At 37.4% G+C, this 23,315-nt stretch overlaps 1 protein-coding gene across 1 annotated transcript; it reads left to right on the top strand.

Moving 5' to 3' along the window:
• Positions 1 to 1,408: 1,408 nt before the first annotated feature.
• vapal (VAMP (vesicle-associated membrane protein)-associated protein A, like) lies at positions 1,409 to 22,322 on the top strand. Its single transcript, XM_084410794.1, has 6 exons — positions 1,409 to 1,749; positions 12,989 to 13,141; positions 14,467 to 14,570; positions 15,261 to 15,341; positions 17,861 to 18,043; positions 21,628 to 22,322. The coding sequence occupies exons 1-6, from the start codon at positions 1,692 to 1,694 to the stop codon at positions 21,787 to 21,789; spliced, it is 741 nt and encodes a 246-aa protein (XP_084266920.1). The 5' UTR covers positions 1,409 to 1,691; the 3' UTR covers positions 21,790 to 22,322.
• The last annotated feature ends 993 nt before the right edge of the window (positions 22,323 to 23,315 follow it).

Raw genomic sequence — 23,315 nt, 5'->3', positions numbered from 1 at the left:
TATCTAACTTATTTATATATCTATCATAAACTTCAAACTACTTTAAACTACTTTAAACTTCAAACCAATTTAAACTTCTTAAGTTTAAAGCTCCCAGCTCCCAAGCAACTCCATAGCAACCAAACTTGAGTACCCTAGCAACCGTTTTGCAAGACCTATATCTCTGTATCAGAACATCGTATAGAGATGAGGTTTGGCTCTTTTGACTCATGCTAGCAAACAGCACTTCCAACATGCTACATATGCTAGCAGTGAATAGCTACATGCTAATAGCGATTAGTTAAGTGTTAAATCATGCCAAGATCATGCTAAGAACTCTATAAAAACTCCATAGTAACCATCTATGATAACTACCAACCACCTAGTAACACCATATCAACCGCCCTGAATACCATAGCAACCCCCCAGAACACCCTAGCAACCGCCTAGCAACCACCCAAAAGACCCTAGCAACCACCCAGAACACCGTAGCAACCACCCAAAAGACCCTAGCAACCACCCAAAAGACCCTAGCAACCACCTAGCAACCACCCAAAAGACCCTAGCAACCACCCAAAAGACCCTAGCAACCGCCTAGCAACCACCCAAAAGACCCTAGCAACCACCCAAAAGACCCTAGCAACCACCCAGAACACCCTGGCCACCACCTAGCAACCACCCAGAATACCTTAGCAACGCCTAGCAACACCATAGCAACCACCCATAACACCCTAGCAACTGCCTAGCAACCACCCAGAACACCCTAGCAACCACCCAAAATACCCTAGCAACCGCCTAGCAACCACCCAAAACCGCCTAGCAACCACCCAAAACACCCTAGCAACCGCTTAGCAACCACCCAAAATACCCTAGCAACCACCCAAAAGACCCTAGCAACCACCCAAAATATCCTAGCAACCACCCAGAACACCCTAGCAACCGCCTAGCAACCACACAAAAGACCCTGGCAACCGCCTAGCAACCACCCAAAACAGCCTAGCAACCACCCAAAACACCCTAGCAACCGCCTAGCAACCACCCAGAATACCTTAGCAACCGCCTAGCAACACCATAGCGACCACCCATAACATCCTAACAACCGCCTAGCAAAAAACTTTCCGGTCCAAACTTTCTCAAGCCAACTTAAAGTTTGTCTCGACGAACTTTCGCATCTAGTTATAATTACTGTAGTTCCTCTATATTTTAGGCATTAACAATGAACTATAAAAAAAAAACTATAGACTTATAAAAGTAATGCTTTAAATCATAGTTATGAAATTATGCCATAAAAAGTCATGTACTAATTATGGCATGTAAATATCTCATAATTTCGATTTCGATTTAGTATGCCATAATTTCGATTTTTTTTTTTTTTAAGTCATCATTTTGACTTTTATTCTAAATTATGAATTAGTATGTCAATAATTTTGACTTTCTAAAACGTTTAACTGGGAGAATGTTCTGGGTACAAAGGCCACGGGGCCGAAATTACAGCTTATATTGAATTTATTTACCAATATGGACTTAACAAATCGAGTTTAGTTTAAAAAAAAACCCAACAACGATGGATTAACAGAACGCGAACAGACCGCCCCGCGCGTCCATGTGGGAACGCGCTGCGCACTCCCGCCGCCGGCGCGCTCACTGAGTGACTCAGTGGAAGGGTTTGGGATTGACCTCCGGAACCAACCGTCACCTTCCCGGCCAGAAACATGTCCAAACTGGAGCAAATCCTCGTCTTAGACCCTCCGAACGACCTGAAATTCAAAGGTAAGGGAGTAACGCTGACATTCAGTGGGTTCTGGTAAAGTGTAAGCGGGTTTTGTTACGCTATTATGCAGAAAAGCGGTGTGGGCCGCGTTGGATCCCCGCGCTCGATTAACTGACAAGCGGACGCTCCTGCTCGCGCGTCCCGGTCTCGCAACACACAGTCAGCAGGGAGGCGACTGGACCTGGTGTCGGTTTGGGTTCGTTTGTCAGGGTTGTTGAAAACACTGCCACGTTATTTTAAGGGAAAAAATGTAGAAATGTAGCTGTCCAGTGCTTACGTGGATGCGTTAATGAAGAAAAACCTTTGAATTAAAGTACTGTTACTGTACCGTAGTACTTCGGTATGATATAGCATTTCATGTACCATAATATGTGCACGGTACTTTAAAAAGAAAGTCAATTCATTTCAGGTACCATGGTACTGCCATGTTTATTTTGGAATGTACCATGGTACTTCCTTATGGAGTAGTGAAGGTATTTTATTACAAAGGTATAGCCTATATCAAAGTACAGTAGCTTTACCATCTGATCTTACCGTCATATTATACCGTAGTACTTTATTTTTCAATCTTTTAGATGGCACCATCTTAAAATTTAAAAGTCATTTATCTTATCTAATACATATAAATGTAGCCTATTTATTTTTTCCTCTCCCTATAGTTATACTATAGTTATACTATAGTAATACTGTTAAATGTATTATTTATTTAATTTTAATCTACTCTAATCTACTTTATCTTTATTTATATTCGTCAAATTTTAATCTAATTTAATCTTTTTAATAGGTTAATTATGTTTTACTATTTTAATAAAATGTTGTAATTGAACTAATTTATTTACTTAAATGATGTGTATTGTCAATAGCGCTATACAAATTAACGTGAATTGAATTGAACTTATTTATTTTAATGTTATTATTTCAATCACGTTTGGTTTTGTTTATTTATTTTTACATTTATATCTTTAGGCCTATTTGTTAATTTAATTTTAATCTACTTTTTATGTATTATCAATTTTATTTTTGTTTATTTTAATCTAATTTAATTCGTCTTAATAGATTAATTAATAACTAATCTTTTTTTATTTTAATTTTTTTATTAACTTATTTGTTTTAATGTTATTATTTATATATATAATTTTTTTTTCTTCTTTTTTTTCTTTTTTCTTACTTTTCACATTTCTATGTATGTTTGCAGCCCGTCGTCTCCAGACTCCAGTTTGAAAACCTCTGTACCTTATACTGTAAATACCATGGTATATCTCAAAGTACCATGATGACATTCTCAGCTGATACAACACAGTACAGGAGTTCGTACAGTATCAGATGGTCATAGTACCTTAGGAATGGATTATTACCTTTATGTACCGCGGTATCTGCTCCTATACGCCATAATGGAGCGGTTCATGTATAGGTGGGATTATTTTTGGGAGTGTTTTTACGATAGTTTGTGTTTGTTCTCTGAGGCGCCCTGGATAAATGAGTAACTAATGCTGTGATACGGCTGATTATAACCGAAGACGTTCTGGGGTGTGTTTTGTGAGACTCTGGGAACAGATGATCAACCAAAACTCAATTAAATTGACCTGTTTAATGGCGAAATACTCAACGGTGTTCGTCAGATGTAAAGCTTTGTAATCCTGATCACAGTCGGACTCTTGAGACGCGATTCAGTGCTGGAATCTTCAAACTCACCAAAGCATGTGGAAATGTTTACAGGAAAAGTGTAATAAAATTTAAATGTAGAAAATACATAAATAATTTCATTAAAATAAATGAGTAAATAAACGAATAAATATAAATTTAATCAAAATAAATGAATAAACACAGTACTTTAATGAGTTAGAAAGAACATAAAATAACTTAAATATAAATGATCAATAATACTTCCCAAAAATTTCTGTTATAATTATAATATTCTAAATATGTTTAGAGGAACAGTGTAAAAAAAAAAAATAAAATAAAAATATTAAATAGATAAAAAATACAAATTTGATATGAATAAATTAATAAAATAAATGCATAAATAGCAAATATTAAAGTAAAAATTAGTAATAAATTAATAAAATATAAAATGATGAACAGATTAAAATAAATGGTAAAAATAATAATACAACCAATAAATATATACAAATATAATGTAATATATTTAATATAATATACAAATATAAAAATCAATAATACTACAGTACAGTACTAGCCTATAGTGAATAGAGCAAAATGAATATTTTACACACATTTATAATATTTATTTTTCACAGTATAAATTGGGTCTTTTAAATTGGAGGATTTTGGATAATAACTCAATCTGAAGGATTGAAAACCTCTGATTATTGATTTCTCTGTAATATATCTCCTGGATCAGAGCTCAGATCTGAATGTTCTGGTGTGGTTCTGTCAAACGTTTAATAGTTAAAGGTGAATCGTCGTCATTTAGGAATAAAATCGCAGGTGTGTTTGAATTGAGATCGCGATCTTTTAGCAATTAATTGTGTAATTTTTTTGCATTGAACCAGATGTTGTGATACAACAGTATTATTTAAAAGTTTGTGGCCGGTAAGATTTGTTGATGCTTTGAAAGAGTCTCTTATAAGACTGCACTTATTTGATCAAAAATACAGTAAAAATTATGAAATATTATTCTAATGTAAATCATCTCTTCAATATGTAAATATACAGTAAAGTGTAATTTATTCCTGTGATCAAAGCTGAATGTTCAGCATCATTACTCCAGTCTTCAGTGTCACATGATCCTTCACAAATCCCTCTAATATGATGATTTAATGCTCAGGAAACATTTATGATTATTATCAATGTTGAAAACAGCTTCATATTTAATTTTTCAGGATTCTTTGATGAATAGAAAGTTCAAAAGAACCGCATTTATTTGAAATAGAATCTTTTGTAACATTATAAATGTCACTTTTGATCAATTTCATGCATCCTTGATGAATAAAAATATTAATTTATTTTAAAGACCCCACACTTTTAAACTATAGTCTAGGATCTGGTTGATTTTGGGTTATTCCTTGGAATTATTAATAATGTCTTTGCATGAAAAAGAGTTTGGTGAGGCTCTGGAGCCTGAGATAAAGTGTCTGGACGTCTTGGCAGGGAGTTTGACGTGTGGCCGGACTCTCCAGACCTGCGTTCAAGATCTTAATCATGTTTTTTTGGGCAAGTTCTGCTGACAGTAAGTGGCAGCATGAGATTATGATTAGAAACAGATCTTTATTTATTCCTCCTGAACTTCCTCTGATCCGGTAGCGGTGCTGTCGTGTAGGGTCATCAAGATGTCATAACTCATACCTGTAGAATTTCATTATTCTTAATTGCAAATTTCATACCACAGCAAAGACTAAATCAATTTGTTATAATCCGTTTTCGTTTCTTTTTCACAAGTTATGTTGGCTATTTAGTTTTCTGTTTTTTATATTTATTTCAGCTAACGAAAACGTTCACTTTAGAGCGATTGATCGTTAAAAGAGCGCGATTATATCGTTACACCAGTAGGTGGCGATGCAATTCACTTAAAAAAGAAATCGACTTTCCATTAATTCAAGAGATTCGTTCAGAAGCGCTGATTCATCGAGTGATGAAGCGAGTGAAGTCCTGACTGAGTCACTGAATCATTCACTCAACCCGATTAACAAGAAAACAATTCAAATTAATTAAATATTTAGACGGCAATTAACATTTAGTCAGAAGCTCTTGCTCTGAAGAACCGCAAATTGTCAATCCCAGAATCCTCAGTAGGACAGCTCACTTTTCATATCATTCATATTATTTATGTACATTTATGTAGGGTTTTCATGTTGTTAAACGAATGTTTATTGTGTTATTTTCATGTTCTCGCAATTGCGATTTTTTTTTCTCCTCAATTTCCAGGTTTAATTCTCACGATTTTGAGACAAAAGGTATAAACTCTTTAATTGCAAGCAAAAAAAAAAAAAAAAAGGTCAGAATTACGAGATTAAAAGGTTGCAATTAGCTTTTTTTATTTTTTTATTTTGTGGTGTAAACGAGCTTCCAGAGGATCCAGTCGAATCCCAGTTGTGGTTTGGTGTTGTGCTGGCCGGCTACAGAAGTTGGTGTTCTGGATGGGTCTGTAACTCAGTAACTGAGTGAGGTGACAGAAAGAGGAACCCTGAGCTAAATACAGCGTCCATCAACCCGCCGCTGCCCTGCTTCTCACACTCCTGGCAGGATTCAGCGTCTTTACATCTCCAGGGCTCTACGCTAGCCCTTTAGTTTAGCCGCTAGTTAGTCCTTTCACACCTACCTTGTTTGGTCCGGATTTTCTGACTTTCCAGTTTGATCCGGATCAAAACGAGCGGTGTGAACCCTCCCCCGGACCACGATCCGGACCAAACTGACGAAATTAGGTCAGATGAAAAGAGGAAGTCTCGGTCCCGATCAAACCGAACAAAGGTTTGGCTCGTTTCTAGTGTGAACGCATTTTCTGTATGGTTCGGACATTCAGAACATTTACAGGAAGTTCCGGATGTTCCCGCAGGATTGCTTGAGTCTTCTCCTTTCCTGGTGGCGGCGATTAAGTGTTCGCGCAACGAGGACGTTCATTTGGCGGATGTGAGCTAGCCTCGAGTATAGCTGGTGCTGCAGGTCATAATGCTGTAATAATAACTATAGTGGCAACGATACGCGTCTGTTCATTCATTCTTGTCAAAGTTACCCGGCGAACTGACATCATGCTGACGTCAGACACAAGTCTGTTTACAAACCAATCAATGTCGAGATGCAGCCCACACAGATGATGACGACAGGACGCAAGTGTGGCATGTAAAGTTCTTTATAGCGCTCGCATAATTGCAATGTGAAACCAAACCGAAACTTACCGAATGTATAAAATGTATCAAAACATGACCTTTGGTGCAGACTTACAGGTGTGAAAACACCCTAGATTGTCTTTTTTATGGCGAGTTCACACTGCGCGGTTTTCACAGTAGTCGGGTCACTGTTCTTCTCACACTGCACGATTCAGCCACTGCTGTGTTCACACACACGATGGGGTTTCACACCGCATGACTTTACAAGAGGAAGAATCGCCGATAACTTCTGTCTGATCCACAAACTACGTTTCACAACCAAACACACGCGAGAAGTGATAAGGAAATAACGCAAGATCACGCGTGCGAGCGACTGACTGGAGTTCTCGCGCGAGACTGAAATTGTTATGAAAAATGATTATTCGTGTGTCCACCAACGTGTTTTTTCACGCGGCTGGCGTATATTTTCAATTGTTTTCAATGGGAGCGCCGCGTTTTTAACACGTAACGAGGCGCTGAGCGTTTTAGTTTTTTTACGCTGAAGCGCTCGGCGTGTTTTACTGGCCGCAGAGAGTTGAAGAATGTTCAACTTTAAAATGCAGCGTTCATCACTGTCACTTTTTACCCAGCCGTCCAGTCACAGTGGAGGAGGGGCGGGACTAATACCACACCGACCAACCGCCACATTCTGCTTGTACAACGTCAACAGACGATAATAACGGAACAAAATCATTTAAAACAAGAGCCAGAGAAAATACGTTACATTGTATCGACATTTTAATATAGAATCAACACAGAAACAAAATATGTGTGAGACATAGACTGTAAAAAAATATGGGCGTAGTGTCCGTGACGTCACCCGTAGGTTTCTGAAGACCGTTTTTAAAGCCTAAAGTGGGCGTGGCCGACCGTCGCCATCTTGGCAGCGTCACTCCCGAATTTATTTATTTTTACAGTCAGATAAAGAGCTGAGGTGACGTGACGGCTAACAGACCGCAGACAAACGGCTAATGATGACTAATGACCACAGCAGCGGGAATCCACCTGTCACTCAAAAGTGGACACACCCTTAATTATGCAGAACTTTAAGGCTTAATATAATTTAAACGGATGAGTTATAAAAAAATCCACCCCCCTCACAGTCGTCATGAAGGGCAACATTAGCTGTAGAGACCAAAGCCACTTTTTGCTCCAGGCTGTAAACGTGTGTTTTTCTGCTGTAAAGTTGTGCATTTCAACATGCGGGAGATGCAGATTTGACTCACTTTTGCAGCCCTCCTCTAGCGGCCAGTCGATGAGTTGCCGTTTAATTCACTTCCGTGTCGGTTTCCAGAGAGAGACGGGGAGGTTTCCGCTTGGTGTGAGATGAGATACAAGGAACACTTTCGCGGATATTCCGTATCATAACAAGCAAAGCGTCTCAACTGAAAAAATGCTGCGCTGGCAAAACGCTCTCAAGCGCTCATAGCTAGGCGTTTAGCTGGCTAGTAGACACGCGGCCTTAGAAGCAAGAAGATTTGTGATCCAGTTTGTCTGTGCGCTGATTTGCGGCGAAAAGGTGAAGAAAACAGATAATGCAGGAGGGAATGTTTGGGAGACGAGAGCAAGGATTGTGTTTAGAGGAAGCGAATGCATTAAATATCTGTTTATCTCAAACGGTTTGTGGATTATTACCTGCAGAAATCACGCTGGCATCGTGTTTGGTTGGAGTGTGATACTTTTGCAGGTCGTTGGCTTGAAATAGATATTTTCCATGTGTTCATGTACGGTTTATCCACGCGTTCCCCGGGTTGGTTAATCCCAATACTGCAGCTTTCCTGAAATGTTACGTTGAAAATATGCAAATTAAGCGTTATCTAATTAAATATGCATTTGCATACATTTATAGAAATCTGAACATTGAATAAAGCAGATTCTTAATTTGAAAATTGACCATGTTTTTAATATAATATGATAAATGAACAAACCTTCAGAATATACTCCGCCTTTAAAGAAATGACACTTATAGATGCAATAAAATAAACACTTAAATGCGTATTTTGGATGTTTTCTTTCTACTAGTCTGAAATGTTATGGAAGCAAAATAGACTCAAAATTGCATGAAAAACATTGATTTATCAGGTTATATCTAATGTAAACATGTCGATCATTTATTTAACTAGCCTATCTGTTGCTCCATGACAGTATTGAGCTTAAACGACGAACTGTACAGTAGAAGAATGGAGAACTATCCTCTGGCATCAGACAGAACTCTTCCCAGTGGGAATCATGAACGTTCACATGTTTGACCTGAAGTCACATCGTTTCTGATTAGATTTCTCTCTCATCCTTGACATGATTATGATTCCCTCCGATGCTTCTCTGATGTGAGTTTATTTACTTCTCATGTTGCGCACAACAATCCTCCTTCTCACAAGTTCAGCAGAAGCTAATTTCCAAGGTCGAGCATCTGGTGCTTTTGGACCGTGTTTACAAAAATAAGTCCATTCCTTGGCCTGATCCTGCAGGACTCCTCTAATCCACTAATGTGTGACATGCTCAGTCATAAGATCCTGGCTTTTGAAGGCTAATTGCACATCATCTCCGTTCATCTGATCCAAAAGACCAGCGGAAAAGCTGAAGCGGGATTTGATTGTGAGGAGAGATGCTGGTTGTACCAAATTGTCCTGTTTTCTGTCATATAAATGAACGCGCGTTTCCATGCAAATTCTGGTGGCCAATATGAAATTGCGCTAATTAAACCGAAACCGAAAATGACTTAAAAAAAGAAAAAGAAAAAAAAAAGATTAATTTCTTATTTTAAATTCGTAAAAAAAAAAAAAAAAAAAAAAAATTATAATTGTATTATTTTTAGAACTTTTAATTAAATTTGACTGAATCTGAATTAAAAAATACAAGCCATTAAAATAACCGCACTTTCATTTAAAGTAACACAAAAATTGGACAGAAAATAGGCCTATATTAAAAGAATATTAAATATCAATATTTTCATATCTATATGTCAATATAGTATTATTCTTCATTCAAGTCTATGCAACAGAATCAGATTTAACAGAATTATTTTTTGACCAATCATCAAAATAATGTGTAGTCGTGCAAAGCTCGTATTATCAGCGCTTGTGAGCAGATAGCAGGTGATAATTGTATAATTTGAACAATATTATTTCACAAATGGAGGTTTTATTTCTCACACCGCTAATGTAATTTCTCCTGCTAACGTCGTGACGCCGTCTCTGTTGCATCTTTGTACTTTAGTGCGCTTCAAGCACACATGCCAACTTTAACATCATTTAAATTATGTTGTTATGATGTCATTATAAAGAAGAATTAGCCACATTTATGGATCATATGTTTCTAATACATGTTTTGCACAGAAGAAGAAGGTTTTTCCGGCATCTGAACGCAGTGAAACCAGGTCTGGGATAAATCACATGATGTGATAGATCAGCTCAAAGCAGGATCCCCACACCCTGAAGCTCCACAGTGGTTAAACCGTGTTCTTCATTGCTATAAATATGAAAGTTGCATTTACCACAATGACATCACTTACCACACACACTCAAAATAAAATGAGCTGTTGAACGAACTTGATTAAATTAAGGAAAACTTTTCCACGAAAATGAATTACATTTTTCCAACAAAATCGAATTAGTTTGAAATGATTTATTGTAATCTTGGTGTATGAACTTAAATTAATTTAGTCATTCCTGCTAGATATAGTTTTGTCAGGTCGACTACATTTCATTTTTGCCCGGCCTAAAATCACCAATATTATCATTTTAGCTATAATATTAAATAATAATATATATAATAATATTAAACACTAACATTAACTAACAACATCTTTCCATAAACAGAAAAACACATGAAATAACACTTTAATCCCTAAATTTACCCTCCTAATGCAGTCCCTTGCAAAGCATGCTGGGAACTACAGATCCACTGCCCAGTTAGTTGTCAACAAAAATGATTCATGTAGTTTTTACACAAATTAATTAACTAAACTTCAGTTTTAAATATATTAGGTTGATTGAACACAATGAAATTAAGTTGTGACAAAATATTAAACAATCGTGTTACTTTAGTTTAGAGCTTATTTTAATTCATTAAATTTAACGAGGCAAAAATTTAATTTTTTGAGTGCACAATTTTGTTGCTTAAAATAAAATAAACGTTAACTGATTTTAAAAAATTGTTTAAAAAAACATAGTTTGTTATGATAGGACAATATTTGGCCGAGATACAACTATTGAACATCTGGAATCTGAGGGTGCAAAAACATCAAAACATTGAGAAAATCGTCTTTAAAGTTGTTCATTTATGTTGGCGATTGTGCTTCATTCACTCACACAAATATATGTTTTATATATTTACGGTAGGAAATTTTTTAAATATCTTCATGGAACATGATCTTTACTGAATATCCTCATGATTTTTGACCCATTCAATGTATTGTTGGCTTTTGCCTCTAATAACCCGTGCTACTTGTGTCTGGTTTTGTGATCCAGGATCTGCTTCTACTTGCGTTGCGTTTTCCCGGTGTATTGTGGGAGTGTATGGCGTGATGTGCTTCCAGTCGTACGAGGTTTAAAGACGGTCAGCGTCATTGACTTATGGCTCTCTTTAAAAGACCTTCAGAAGCGGTGCAGCTGAAATGCCAGTAAATTGTGATTTTATGGTAATTGAGGAATTACATGATTCAATAAGGCGTCAGCGAGCGTCTGAAACACACGGGTCTTTGTGCTGGTGTGTTCGAGTCTCGTCTCGGTTTGATGTGTCGGCATCTCTGTTCTCATGACACTCGCTTATTATTATCATCTTTAAGGCGAGACACTACAGGTGATAGGGTACATTTTTTAACTAGCAGATATCACCATGAAACTTTACCAGTTGATTTCCTACATTAAGATGAGAGAAAAAAAATGATTACAAGTTTTCTGTAATTTAATGTTTAAATATGCAAATTAGGCAATATCTAATTAAATATGCGCTAATTTGCATAAATAAATAAAAAAACGAAATCTGAGTATTGGATAAAGCCAGGTTAAAAATTCTTTTTTCATTCAAAAAAAATAACAGGGATTTATGGATATCTACTTTTGTTATCCTGTAAATCAGAACATACTGTCAATAGCCTTAAAAAAATTTATTTTCGCCATGTTTTTTGGAATAAAATGTTATATAAATCAGGCTAGGAATAATATATTTACAAATCCCTCTGTAAATGTCTTCATAATATAACTAGGTACAAGACTGGAGAGTTTGGTGTGTATCGGTGCTGCTGAAGTGGAGATGTCGGACTTGGAGAATGAGAGAAAACGGGCTTTAAAGATTTATCATCAGCCAATGAGATTGCGCATTCAGCCCTTTTACTTTCATGATTGGTTGCTGATAAAAAGGAAATGACCATATTTGGATCCGACAGCATTGTACAGGAGAGAGAGAGCTTTCCAGCGGTGTGTGTGATGACAGGGAGCAGACAGAGATCGCGGAGCCGCATGTTGATTAAGAAAGACAACTTCTGTTGAATTTATGAGAAATCTACAGACGCAAACAGACAAAGTGCAGTAAAATAAAGACCTAAATGTGTATTTCACACTTTTTTTCACCACAAGTCTGAAAGAAAACGTGTTATTGAAGACAAATATCCAGAAATCCAGAAATTGACCAGTGAAAAAAACTAAATGTTTTTACCTGCCGTGTCTCGCCTTAAAGGGATCGTTCGGCCAAAAATGATAGCCTATTTAACCCATGATTCACTCCCCCTCAAGCCGTTCGAGATGCATATGTCAATCTTTTTTCAGACGAACACATTTTCAGTTATTTTTGAAAATGTCTGATTTTAATGTGAGGATGTTGTTTATCTGTCCATATTTTGTTCAACAAAGTTCACAAGAATATTAAAACATCAAATATGTGGCTTCTAAGCTTTTACCCAAAACAACACGATAGAAAATGTCATACAGTATATTTTGCGTGAATGTTCGTTAGAGATGCACGATATATCGGCCACCACAGCGAATATGTTTATATTTAATGCTATCATTATCAGCCCCACGTAAGAAAATTTGGCCGACATATTAGAACCGCTTATAAATAATGGATTATTTCCTTCAGATGTTCAACATGATGGTTTTGAATTGCTTGAAAAATTATTGGAATCACTTCAAAAAAGGAAAATACAGTAAAGTGCATCATGTGCTGTCATATCAGCTACATAACATAATGAGAACATCATAATTGTGTGTTTAGGACATGGCTTTTAATGGTGAGACTTGTGTTTTTGTAATCAGGCTCTCAAAATCATATACGGTTTATTGGCCAATATATCGGTTATCGGCTTTTCCAATGTAAAGAATTATTGGTATCGGCCAAAATGTTCCGTTGCACCCCTAATGTTCGTGACCCCTAATGTTCGTGACCTCCTGTTGTGATGTTCTCCTCTTCTTCTCAGGTCCTTTCACAGATGTCGTCACTGCTAACCTGAAGCTAAAGAATCCTTCAGAGAAGAAAGTATGTTTCAAAGTGAAGACCACAGCGCCGCGCAGATACTGCGTACGACCCAACAGCGGGATCATCGAGCCCGGAGCCACGCTCACCATCTCAGGTCAGAACCGTAGACTGTACAAAAACATGGGCGTAGTGTGAGTGACGTCACCCGTTGTGTTTCTGAAGCCCAAAGTGGGCGGAGCCGGCCGTTGCCATCTTGGCCGCGCGTCACTCGCGGATTAACGAAAATGTGCAGCGAGGCGGATTAGCGGAGGTGACGTGATGCTAACAGACAGCAGACAAACAGCTAGCAGTGACATCAGCGTCAATCCACCTGTCACTCAAGTGGCCAATTATTATGCATTATAATTATTATTAATTATGCAGAACTTTAAAGCTTAATATCATTTAAACGGATGAGTTATAAAATAATTCACTCCCCTCACAGTCGTCATGAAGGACAAAATTAGCTTTATAGACCAAAAACATATTTTTTTCTGCTGTAAAGTTTTAACATGCAGGTCTATGGGAGTGACTCTCTTTTGGAGCCGGTCTCTAGTGGCCAGTCGATGAACTGCAGTTTAACTCACTTCAGTGTTGATTCGAGAGAGAGAGAGGAAGTTTGACACTTGGTTATAACACAGGACCCAAATTATTCAGCCAGAAAAGAACATTAATTTTCTATCGAAACGGTTTGGGAGGGCCGAAATTGTCGTGCTTCTCCGACGGCACATTTTAGCCAGGGGTTATTATAGTTAACTTAAGTTAAAACCATAAAAAATGCTGCACTGAGTTAGGAGACCAGTTTTAGGATTTTTAGGCAAACTGTTCTTAAGTTATAAGCAAAAAGAGCCATTTTTCATATCTCCTGACCAGTAGGTGGCGCTGTGCCGAAACGCTGCATGTAGCCTCAGATAATGCTTTTGATGACATGCACCAATTTTCGTCTCAATGCACTACAGTTTTGCGGAGATATTGCCTCGCATCCAGTTTGGCGCGTTCGTCGTCACATTCGTCTGGCGTCGTCACGGCGATTGGGTTCATCAAAAAGCTTTTAGCACTTTTGTGCCAGCCTGTGCCAGCCTGTGCCAGTGAGATGAGTGAATGCTCACATGTAGTCTAGAACTACAATAACTACATCATGTTCACACACAACGCCTCTGCACTTCGATTTGTCTCAACAGGAGAGCTGTCAATCAATACATGGGAAAACAAAATTACTTGCGTTACTTATTTGAAAAACTGACTCTGATATTTTGTTGTAAATTTTACTAGTTACTTTAGAAAGTAATCGGATCACATAACTCAGGTTGCTTGTGATGAGTGACTGTTTCTTATGCAAAATAATATAGTTTTGAGTTTTAATTGTGTGCAGATGAGTCCAGGCCGTGTGTATTACACAATAGAAATACAGTTAATATTGTTAATGTTTGTCTGTCTCAGTTATGCTGCAGCCGTTTGATTACGACCCCAACGAGAAAAGCAAACACAAGTTCATGGTACAGGCCATCTTCGCCCCGGGAACCCTCGCAGACACAGAAGCCTTGGTGAGTGAGTGTGTGTGTGTGTGTGTATGAGAGAGAGAGAGAGTGAGTGTGTGTGTGTGTGTGTGTGTGTGTGTGTGTGTGTGTGTGTGTGTGTGTGTGTGTGTGTGTGTGAGAGAGAGTAAGAGACTTGTGTGTATGAGAGAGTGTGTGTGTGTGAGAGAGAGAGAGAGAGAGTGTGTGTGTGTGTGTGTGTGTATGAGAGAGAGAGAGTGTGTGAGAGAGTGAGACTGTGTGAGTGTGTGTGTGTGTGTATGAGAGAGAGAGAGTGTGTGAGTGTGTGTGTGTGTGTGTGTGTGAGAGAGAGAGAGTGAGAGTGTGTGAGTGTGTGTGTGTAGAGCTGCTGTAACTGCATGTTCACTCCAGCTGACGGCAGCAAACACCCTTTAGCTCAGTTGTTTTAGCCTGACATCAAATAAGTCAGAAAAATCTAATTAATAATGCAGTGGTTGTCCACACACAGAGTGTGTGTGTGTGTGTGTGTGAGAGAGAGAGAGAGAGTTTTCATTACAAAAACATCTTAACTAAAAATCCTGTCCTGTTTATTAAACACTGAGAAAGTCAAAAGTTAAGAGGATGTTTCTGTAGTGCATGCATCTCGGGTCTGGGTTTATTGGGTCAGACAACGTGTGTGTGTGTGTGTGTGTGTGTGTGTCAGTGGTTGATGAATTGCCTGTTCTTCATGTGTTTCAGTGGAAAGACGCGAAACCAGATGAGCTCATGGATTCCAAACTCAGATGCGTGTTCGAGCTGCCGTCTGAAAACGATAAAGTGGTGAGTGTGTGTGTGTGTGTGTGTGTGTGTGTGTGTGTGTGTGTGTGTGTGGTTCAGAGAGACGGCAGGGAGGAGTCGAGAGCGTGTGTATTTCACTCCACCCTCTTACATGCTTCTGTAAACTGAGTTATAGCCGTGCTTTAACAGCTCGACTCAGAACATTCACACTTATTTTTAAAGTGCTGTAAGTGATTTTATTTTCCTGGAATATTTCCTGAAATTCAATTAAAAAAAATTTTGTTTGAGATCATAAAAAGTCTTAAATGGTAAAACAAAAAGCTTTGATAAAATAAAATGCAACCGCTGCGTGTCCAAAATCTAAATGCGTCACTGGTTTGGCCTTTTTTATAATTAGAAACATTATTTAACACATTTAATATATAGATTTAGCTAGAATATAAGCTGTATTATATAATATATATTGATATATTAGTATTGAATAAAACAAACGGACATTTTAAGCCTGTTTTGCATATGAATGTGTTACAGGTACAGATTTATTTTAACATTAAATGAGTTTGATATGTAGGAATGTACATTATTCATTTAATATGTGCATGTCTTAGAGGTCTCTTGCTTCGGTTAGCAAAACGCCTGAAGCCACTTACAGCACTTCTATATTATTACATTTATTACAGTAACTAGAGATTCTTCATTTTGAAGTAATAACACTTGATCAGTTTTGCTTGCATGCTCTTCACCAACACTGACACACTCCAGGGCTGCATGATCTATAGAAATAATACAGAGATTCATCAGATTGCAGAATTCAATAAATAAATGCGCTGCATATTTCAGAGTGAAGCGCGAACGTGTTCATTTACAGGCGAGTCACTAATATCTGCATCTGCTCTGAGTTTGTGTTCCCGGTGTCTCTCGATTCCCGTAATTTCAGCTCTAATAAACAGAGTTATGCTGCTTGATCTTGCAACCTGGTATTTGTTATCATGCTATTTTAATAAATATATCATCATCATAAACACCCTGGTTTGTAGCGCACACAGTTCTGCCGTTTGCTGCACTTTGCTATTCTTCTGGTTATTTGAATTTTTTTTACCTACAGCGGCTTATAAAACACACATTCACATAAAAATAGTTTGCAAAATAAGCTGGATAATGTGCATATTCATATTCATCAACTTGTTATGAGAAGCGCTTAAAAATAAGCAGTTGAGCTTTAAGGGATTCTTGCAGTTTTCCGCCAAAATAAATAAAAGCTTTGTTTTAACGTTCCAAAATGAATAAATATTAGTATTTTAAAATTATTTTATTTTTCCTAGTTCATATTTTTTATTTTATGGTGAAAAATAAAAAATAAAAATTATATAAATACTTTTTTTTTTTTTTTTTTACTAATAGTTAATAATAATAATAATAATAATAATAATTAAAAAGTCATATTCATATATAATCACACAATTTTTGGCCTAATTATGCAGCCCTACAGATAATCAGTGTTATTTTAATATCATTGTGATAAAATAAATAAACATATTTTACTGTATACAATGTTTTTTCATGTTTTGAATTAGTTTCTATTATTGTATCTTATGTTTTAATTTGAATGTTAGTATTTTTGTTGTGTTTTTGTCATTTTTACTAGTTATTGTTTGTTTATATATATATATATATATATCGTTTTTATAAATTTTTATTTCAGTTTTAGTTATTTTAGTACCTCAAGTTAAACTAAATGAGAGTGCTACTTTGACAGCTAGCTGAAATAAATGATATTTATATATATTTTTTATATAATTGTTTTTGTATTTTTTATTTCATTTTAGTTCATGTTTGTTTATTTCAAGTAATACACTTTTTTGTGGTTTTAACTAACTATAATAACCCTGTAAGCCACTCTAGATAAAACCATCTAAAAAAACCTAGAGCAATTTTATTGAATTTTTTTTCCTCTAAACTGTGCAGCCCTAATATATACACACACACACGCATCACTTCCTGTTTCTCCGCTGCGTCCCAGCGCTCTAAGGCCAGGACTGTTTCCCACTGGATCAGTGCCACTCCGGCTTTGGCCTGGACGAAGATCCGCTCGCCGGTGTCCAACCGGCCGCCACACATTCCCACCACAGCCAGTGTTAGAACCCGGAGCACTGCAGGGTCAGAGGTCAAGGGTCAGAGCAGGCAGGACACGTGCTCAGGCCAGAGAGCCTTTAGTAGGGTAGGTCAAAGGTCAGCAGGGTCAGCAGGAGAAACATGGCAAGTCACCTTTATAAAGATATTTATATATAATCACACGCATATTTATATATAATCAGGTCTAGAAATCAGACATTCAGGTTTTCCAAGCTTTAAGTCCAGTCACATTTATTTATACAGCACTTTTCACAACACAGAGTGTTTCAAAGCAGCTTTACAGAGATAACAGGGAAATAATGCAACAAAGTTTGTTTCTAGAAGAAAATGGCGTCACAGTCCAGCTTCAGTAAGTTCTGGGATGTTTCTTTTTTTTTTGTAAAAAAGTTCATTTTTATATATGTGAGTATGTTCCCGTTCTCCCCCAGAACGACGTCGACGCTCCTGTTAAATCTGCTAGCGTGCTAAACTCCTCTAAAGTGGACGGGTCGCTGGCACCCAAACCCGTCAGCGCCGCCCTGGACGACTCGGAGAAGAAGAAGGTTCTGGAGGAGTGCAAACGCTTGCAGTCCGAGGCCATCAAGCTGAACGAGGAGAACCGCCAGCTCAAGGTGAAGCAGGAGTCACATGCACATTTACTGCTCGCTCGCTCTTGTGTAGGGCTGGGACACAAGACGGGCTCACATGGGTCAATTGTTTTAAATTGAGATGTATACATAATCTGAAAGCTGAATAAATAAGCTTTCTTGTTGATGTGTGGTTTAAGATAGGACCATATTTGGCCGAGACACAACTATTGAACATCTGGAATCTGAGGACGCAAAAAAATCGAAACATTGAGAAAATCTCCTTTAAAGTTGTTCATTTATGTTCATGATTGTGCTGCATTCACTCACACAAATACATGTTTTATGTATTTACGGTAGGAAATGTACAAAATATCTTCATGGAACATGATCTTTACTTAATATCCTAATGATTTTTGGCATAAAAGAAAAATGTATAATTTTATACATCTAGGCTAGTGTTTAACAGCAGAGGGCGCTCTAGGCTAGTGTTTAACAGCAGAGGGCGCTCTAGGCTAGTGTTTAACAGCAGATGGCGCTCTAGGCTAGTGTTTAACAGCAGATGTTTCTAAAGCACACAGTGCCATCTACTGTTAAACACTGAACTCAGAATCCATTCCAGAGAAACTTAAGAGCTGACAAGTTTGATTAATTTCCATGAATTGGTTCAAACATTGAATTGAACCAGCATGGGATATTTTTTTGGGACGCTGAGATATGAACATTTTGGCCGATAGCCAATAATTCTTTATATTTGAAAGCCGATAGCCGATATATTGGCCGATAAATCCACATTTTTATATAATTTTTGAGAGCCTGATCACAAGTCTCACCATTTTAAAGCCACGTCCCAAACACACAATTATGATGTTCTCATTTAAATGTTATGTATCTGATATGACAGACTTGCACTTTACTGTATTTCCCTGTTTTGAAGTGATTTCAATCATATTTCAAGCAATTCAAGCCCATCATGTTGAACAGTGTGCATCTGAAGTGTCTCAGCTGGAGGAAATAATCTATTATTTATCAGCTTTAATTTATTGGCCAAATAACAATAACATTAAAAATGAGAGATGCACCGACTGATCGGCTGGTGACCGGAATTGGCAGATTTTCACGTGATTGGCCGTGACCGGCCGCTCAGTCTGACATATGCCGGTCAAACGCACTCGGCCGATGCACTTTTGATAAAACTTTTGATGTTCAAAAGTTATAACCGTTTCAAATGTGAATTTTGAACTAGTGGTGGCGCTATAGAGTTGCTCCTAGAAAACCCAAAGTTGGTCAGATTACTGTCCGTCACCATCACTACACTTGTACCAATTTTCACCATTGTCCAACTTACTGCTCATAGTGCTGCGGGAACTAGCGCTTCCCATAGGAACGTTTTCCTGGTTGCATTCGCACCGCCAGCAGGAACTCTGAAGTGACGTTGTTGGGACTTTTATTTTGACGGCGCTGATGACGACTGAGCTCCTGTTCTCCTGTTCATTAGTTTACGATCTGTCTAATACGTCATTAGATAGAACTGTTATGCATAAAAAGTAGACAGTAGCTGCGTTTCCATTACAGATTTGCACAAAACCTTTGAGATTAAAAAAAAAATATATATATTTTTTTATTTATTTTATTTATTTTAAATGTCAACAAAAAACTATTTCGAAATGGCAGCGTTTCCATTAGCCGATGTTATGCGACTAAAACTTAATTTTATCCTCTCGCGATCAGTAAAATCATTCTAAAAACCATGGCAACAGACGTTGGTAGGTTTTATGTACTATATCTCAGCCACTGCACTGGCCATTATTATTAATGGAAGGAGATGTGTGTGTTTTCCAAGCATTAATGGTGAGGAACGACCCTTATTATACTGTGAGCGGCACATATGAGGAGTTTCTGGGTGTTTCTCCCTCAGATCTGCTTCCAGGTCTTGATTGTGGCATTTATTTGAGGTTTAGAATTAGAGATGCACCGATCGATCGCCTGGTGACCGGAATTGGCCGATTTTCACGTGATCGGCGACCGGCCGGTTAGTCTGACTCTGACATATGCCGATTTTATGCCGGTCAAATGCACCCGGCATGATTAACATCGCGCAACATCAGCATCACACATGCGAACGGAACGCAATAGGAAACCTCGTGAATTACGGCCGTTTCACACCGTGAGCAGGAGCGGCGCGTGAGCAGCAGTGAAGCGCAGGTTTCGGCGGAGAGTCTATTTTTGCTGCTGCTCACACTCAATTAAAGTGAAAGCTACTTCTGATGGACAAAAGTATTATTTCACACAAAAAGTGCCCAAAATGCACAGAATTTGCATGTCTAGTGTGTTTTAACAAGAACTGGAGTAGGCTATGTCAGAAAATAATATTTATAGAAAATTTACCCATTTAAACTTGTTTTTATTATTCAGTTTGGGTAAAAGTACTATATGGTGTTTTATATATATATATTTTTTTAAATTAGTAAACTAGTCAGAATATACAGTATAAGCTTTCTTTTAGTTTAATTTTAATTAACTTTTCATTTCCCACACCAGGAGTAATTCATATAGTTCCATTTTATAGCGATTATCTGTTCAAAAATGTTCTATGTTCTATTAAAGACAAGATAGAAAATAAATATTTGTGTGTGCTGTAAAGTGGTTAGAAGAAATGAAATCTGTATCGGCAGGTCGAACTCAACGAACAATCGGAAATCGGAATCGGCCTAGAAAACTGTAATTGGTGCATCTCTAGTTTAGAATCCATTATTCCTGTAAATCTTTTGTCTATTATGAATTTAATAAAGAACTGTCTCATATTCTGTCCAAGCGCGTCAGGTGACCTGCAGATGTGCAAAAACTGTTTCCATTGCAGTTTTGCGAAATATTCCTTTTTCGAAACCTCCTCATGCGAGCAGAAAAACTTTTTTTGCGAGTTTTTGCGAAATTGACGTGTTTCCATCGGGCGTATTTTCAATTTGCTATTTCAAATTTGAAAAAAATATAATATTTGTATTGTTTTTGTAATGGTTTTGAGTAGTTTATGTATGGGTTTCAGTGTTTTTTGGTGATTATAGGTGAATTTTTTTATTTGGTTTTTGATGGTTTTGAGTAGTTTATATATGATTTCCGGTGGTTTTGAGTAATTTAAGGTAGTTTTTGTTTATTTTAACTTGGTTTTTACTTGTTTCTTATAGTTTTGAGTAGTTTATGTGTGGTTTCCGGTGATTTTGTGGTTTTAAGGTGGTTTTGGGTGATTTTAGGTGTTTCTGGTGTATTTTTTATGGTTTTATGTATTGTTTTCAGCGGTTCTTTGGTGATTGAATGGAATTTTGTCAAGGATAGTTCCTATAGCGCTGGTTTAGACCCGAATCTCAAGTAGGAGCTCAATTAGTTCCTCCAAAAGGAGTTCCTAGAACTAAAATAGTTCCTAGTTCCTGCGGTGCGAACACGCCAAAATCCGGGAACTATGAATATGTTCCTCCGGTGCAAAAGCCCCCATAGACTCCCATTGGATAAAGTTGAATAATATTTGCAATCCCAATAGGAGCCGAAAGAGTGTTTCCCTCTGTAACTGAACTAATCCCATGATGCATCTCTTCATCGGATAAACTAATGCTGTTTTTGTTTGTGTCCATCATCAGGACGAGGGTTTGAGACTGAGAAAGTTCCAGCGCAGCGAACACGCGACGACCAATTCCAGGCCTCCGATTGGACGAGAGTCCGCAACCAGTTCGCTCCCGTCACTCCTGGTCGTCATCGCCGCCATCTTCATCGGATTCTTCCTCGGAAAGTTCATCCTGTAGAAGACGGCGGATCTGACGAACGGTTTCGACACGAGCGATCGATGGTGTTGACGAAGTTTGGCCCTCATCATCATCATCATCATCATCATCACCACCCCCCCGACGGGCCGACCAGCGACTCCATCTTTGTTTGTTTTGGTTCACATGCTGTTTTGTGTCGAGGAGTGGACGTTATGAACTGGTTCATTAGGACGGATGAAGGCGAATCTTCCCCCCCAAACCCCCATCTTAGTTTTACTAAAACGATTGAAAAGTGTAAATGTCATCATTTTTAATCCTTCCATCCAAAACAAACGCGCATGTGCTGATGATGTCATCAACGGTCGACCGAGCGACACGGGTGCCTCCTTTCCTTCACGTGTACATTTGTTCTTCTTCTCTGTTCCTAACAATACCAATGCAGACTGTTTTATTACTGTAATTATCATTTATGAATTATATTATTAATGTACTTTCTTCTCTGAACTGCATTTATCCACACAAATGTTCACTGACGTACTAGACGACATTGAAGAAATAAACGGGAAAAAATATGTGCGTTTTGTGCGTCTTTTATTTGTATTTGCTGTTCATATTTCATATTCTACGTCACAAACTACCTTGTAACCAATCAGATCAACGTGTGATCGTCAACCAGTGCATCTCTGAGCTGAGGGAGTGAGTGGAGGCGGGGCTCATTTGCATATTCATAGAACCACGCATACTAAATGAGGCGAGGGTGTCGAGTTACAGTCAAGATATTTTAAGGCAAAAATGTTTAAATATGTCATTTTGCTGATCAAAGATGAGTTAAGTTAAATATTGAGAATTTAAAAATACATATATCAGATTTTTACGGTGAAATAAAATGAAGCACCTGCTTGAATATTGCAGTGTTTTATATTTGTTTCATAAAGATTGTTTCAGACTCATTTAGACAGAGATGCTTTTATAGAGTCTAATAACTAGAGCCCACATTTATTCCACATATTAACTGTTTCCGCCAGTATTTCTGTTTTTAAGTTGCCAGTCAGCGGCAGAATTTTTAATATATGTATGTTTTCTCCAAAAATATGTCATGGCCACCAGTATATTTTGTTGTATGAATATCTGAACATGCAATATATACATATATATATATATATATAAAGAACAGAGACTTTAGCTTCATGCATTCTTTTAAATCAACAACTGAATGTGGGGAAGTTTCATAAAAGCAACATTTTGAGCTGAAAATTGCGTATTTGTCAAAAACTACATCATGGATTCAGAGCAAATGATTTCAACGTTTCATTCAGTAACATTACGCAGTTTTGATTAATATTCTGTTTAATGATCGCGTTATTTTACATGTTCGTCAGCAATGCTTCTAAAGTTCATTCATTTTCAATATATTAATCGTGTGTATTTATATATATATACACACACAGTACAGGCCAAAAGTTTGGAAACATTTTTGAAAGAAGTCTCTAATGCTCATCAAGGCTGTGTTTTTTTGATCAAAAATACAGAAAAAAAACAGTAATATTGTGAAATATTATTACAAC

This window comes from Rutilus rutilus, assembly GCF_951802725.1.
Source record: "Rutilus rutilus genome assembly, chromosome: 6".
NCBI classification, from domain to species: domain Eukaryota; kingdom Metazoa; phylum Chordata; class Actinopteri; order Cypriniformes; family Leuciscidae; genus Rutilus; species Rutilus rutilus.
The sequence above is the reverse complement of the archived record's forward strand: the minus strand, read 5'-3'. Positions and strand labels throughout refer to the sequence as shown.